Here is a 2,635-nt window from a genome sequence, read left to right as displayed (position 1 = left end):
GTTTGGGTAACTTGGGGTGTGTACAGGTGAATGGAGAGATGTACGGGTGATCTGGGAGCTGTACAGTCAAGCTGATAGATGCATGAGTGAGCCAATAATTGTACGGGTGAGGTGAGAGATGCATGGGTGGGTGAATAAATCATGAAGTGCTTGCACGCAAAATGATTTAACTGGGCATTATAAATCATCCCACTGAAAGTTTACTCGGCAGCCGAGTATAATATGTCGGAACTTTCTGCGGGGCATTATCATATGCGAGCGGCCGTTTAAAGGGCATTCTCAAGCATTATTATGCTTAAAAATCATTTCAGCCTTTGATGAACTTGCTTGGGAATGATCAGTTGCCATGATAATGGCCATTACAATGCATTATTGGGTGCTGACTAAGCGATAATAATGAAGTTTTTAATGCTTCAGGATGCAAAATTCCCATTATAAACCGGCTTCATTATAAACCCTGGACGTAGTTTCCGACATAGCACAATTATGTTTAGTGTTGTTCTTGGCTTGGCTTGGCCTGAAAGCCACTGGCTTTGGCTTGGCTTTGGGTGGCTTTTGGCTTGATCAGATCCCAAGCCAGGCCAACGCTATTGGTGTTTGGCTTGGCCCTGGCTTGGCTTGGCTCAAGCCATTGGCTTACATAGTGCATTTCGATTTTCTTACTTCTAATATACTATACTTGACTAGCCTTCATTTTATTATGCATAGATTAAGTTTAAACGGTCCGAAAGTTACAGGTGAGCCAGGAAACTGAAGCTGAGACTTATGTCTATTGAACGCACAATTATTCATGAATTTCCGTCTTGTAATGGCGAAGATATTAGACACTGAAACCATGTTATAGATTCTCACTTAAGCGGTGGCACAACTAGTTATGCAGTAAGTAATTCGATTAGAGGACAAAAACCACTAGGTCAGCAGTACAAAAACCTCTTTAAATACCATCTAGGCTAGTACTCGTTCTCGCTCTCAGAGTCAGTAGCATAAAGGTCACCACTCTCTGTTTCTAATCAAGCAGTATCCCACTCCTCCTCACCTTCTCCCTCATCTTCCAACGCCTCTTGCTCCTCCTCAGCCTCTTCAGCCACCTGGAGGAGTAAGTCACTCCTAATAGCACATTTCAGCACCTGAAGTGCCTCAACAATGTCCCCCTCAAGACGATTGCACTGCTTGCTGATAGTTATTCCCCCAGATGAAAATGAACGCTCACTAGACAAAGAAGAAGCCATAACAGACAAATAGTCACAAGCTATTGCATCTCAAGTGAGGTACTGCTCTGCATGGCGCTATAAGGACAGTCAGAATTCAATGACAGATGTTTATAAGAGTAAGACTTATTGCCCACCACTGAATTATAGTCATGCCACTTGGCAGATCATGTTTAACATCCAAGTAGCTGTGATACTGAATCTGCCATTGTGAGGATGTACTGTGAGAGAAAAGCGAGGCAGAGTCTTCTTCATCATCATCATCACTGTCACTGAGGGGTATAAGACAGTTCTGGGAGATTTTCTTGGTGTTAGAACCACTAGAGGACAGGTTCCTGGCGCTCCTGGCAGAACAGAAGTAGTCCTGAAACTGAGAACCAATCAGTAAAGATAACAATCACTGTCTATTGCCAGACACAAACCACAGACTCAATTTCTTCTTTCAAACCATCCTGCAGGTCTTCTGGCCAGTACTTCTTGAAGTATGCTAGCTTCTGGTTCGGAACAAGCACTGTAAAAAATTAGATAAAATATTTGTAGGCATTATCACCCTTTGACTCACCCATGGCCATTATATAGACGTCTGATTTGGTTGTCTTCTGGTAATACTTGTCAATCTTCTTGCATCCTGATGTCATGTTTCATGACAGCATTAGCCTGCTTAATCACATTTGATGTATATTCACTGGTGTAAGCTCAAAGATGAGCCAGATAGTATCATACCTAGATCTAGGAGGCAGCGCGCTTTTGATTGAAAATTTCCCACGGTTAGTAAAGGTGTCGTACATTAACTAATAATAGCTAAGCTATGGGGACTACTGTTATTATAGTAAAGCCCTGGCCTGTTGGCTTGGCTTTGGCCTGCCTCGGTTGTGAAGCCAGGCCAACAAAGCTTGGCCCGGTACTGGCTTTGGCCTGGCCTGGCTTGGCCTAAATCCTGGCTTGGCTTGGCCTGGCTTTGGCTTTTAGGCCAGGCCAAGAACAACACTAATTATGTTTACAGAACCGCTTTTTGTCCTGTGGCTGTCCACGGGTCACACACCTAGTAGTGTCTAATGCGGAAAGAACTGAGGCCGACACAGCAATGTATACTCAACCTCGCTTACAGGTCTGATGGCAAACGGCCGTGAAGGGTGTGTGCACAATGTGCGGGCTTCCTGGAAGCCCGCATTTGGGGAGAGCACAAACTCCCAAATTAAGTAATGCTGCACTCTCATGCGTGTGGGCAACATAACCGAGAAGGTGTATGCATAACGTGCGGGCTTCCTGGAAGCCCGCATTTGGGGAGAGCCCATACTCCCAAATTGAGTAACGCAGCCCACTCATGTGTGTGGGCATCATTGCATGGACAGTGTGCGGGCTTCCTGGAAGCCCGCATTTGGGGGAGAGCACACACTCCCAGATTAAGTAATGCTGCACTCTCACGC

At 45.1% G+C, this 2,635-nt stretch overlaps 2 protein-coding genes across 2 annotated transcripts; both read right to left on the bottom strand.

The window, feature by feature from the left end:
- Nucleotides 1–1,010: 1,010 nt before the first annotated feature.
- CONPUDRAFT_68458 (uncharacterized protein) lies at nt 1,011–1,256 on the bottom strand (the record flags this gene model as incomplete). The annotated part of the gene is made up of 1 exon (XM_007777879.1): nt 1,011–1,256. A coding segment is annotated over one exon (246 nt), but the record flags the coding sequence as incomplete, so codon positions are not given.
- Nucleotides 1,257–1,528: 272 nt separating this feature from the next.
- Nucleotides 1,529–1,846, bottom strand: CONPUDRAFT_160753 (uncharacterized protein; the record flags this gene model as incomplete). Its single annotated transcript, XM_007777878.1, has 3 exons — nt 1,529–1,552; nt 1,631–1,719; nt 1,771–1,846. 3 exons carry the CDS (start codon nt 1,844–1,846, stop codon nt 1,529–1,531), a joined length of 189 nt encoding a protein of 62 aa, XP_007776068.1.
- Between the last annotated feature and the right edge of the window lie 789 nt (nt 1,847–2,635).

This window comes from Coniophora puteana (assembly GCF_000271625.1).
Source record: "Coniophora puteana RWD-64-598 SS2 unplaced genomic scaffold CONPUscaffold_153, whole genome shotgun sequence".
In the NCBI taxonomy this organism is placed as follows: Eukaryota; Fungi; Basidiomycota; class Agaricomycetes; order Boletales; family Coniophoraceae; genus Coniophora; species Coniophora puteana.
This window is presented reverse-complemented; position numbering and strand designations above follow the sequence as displayed.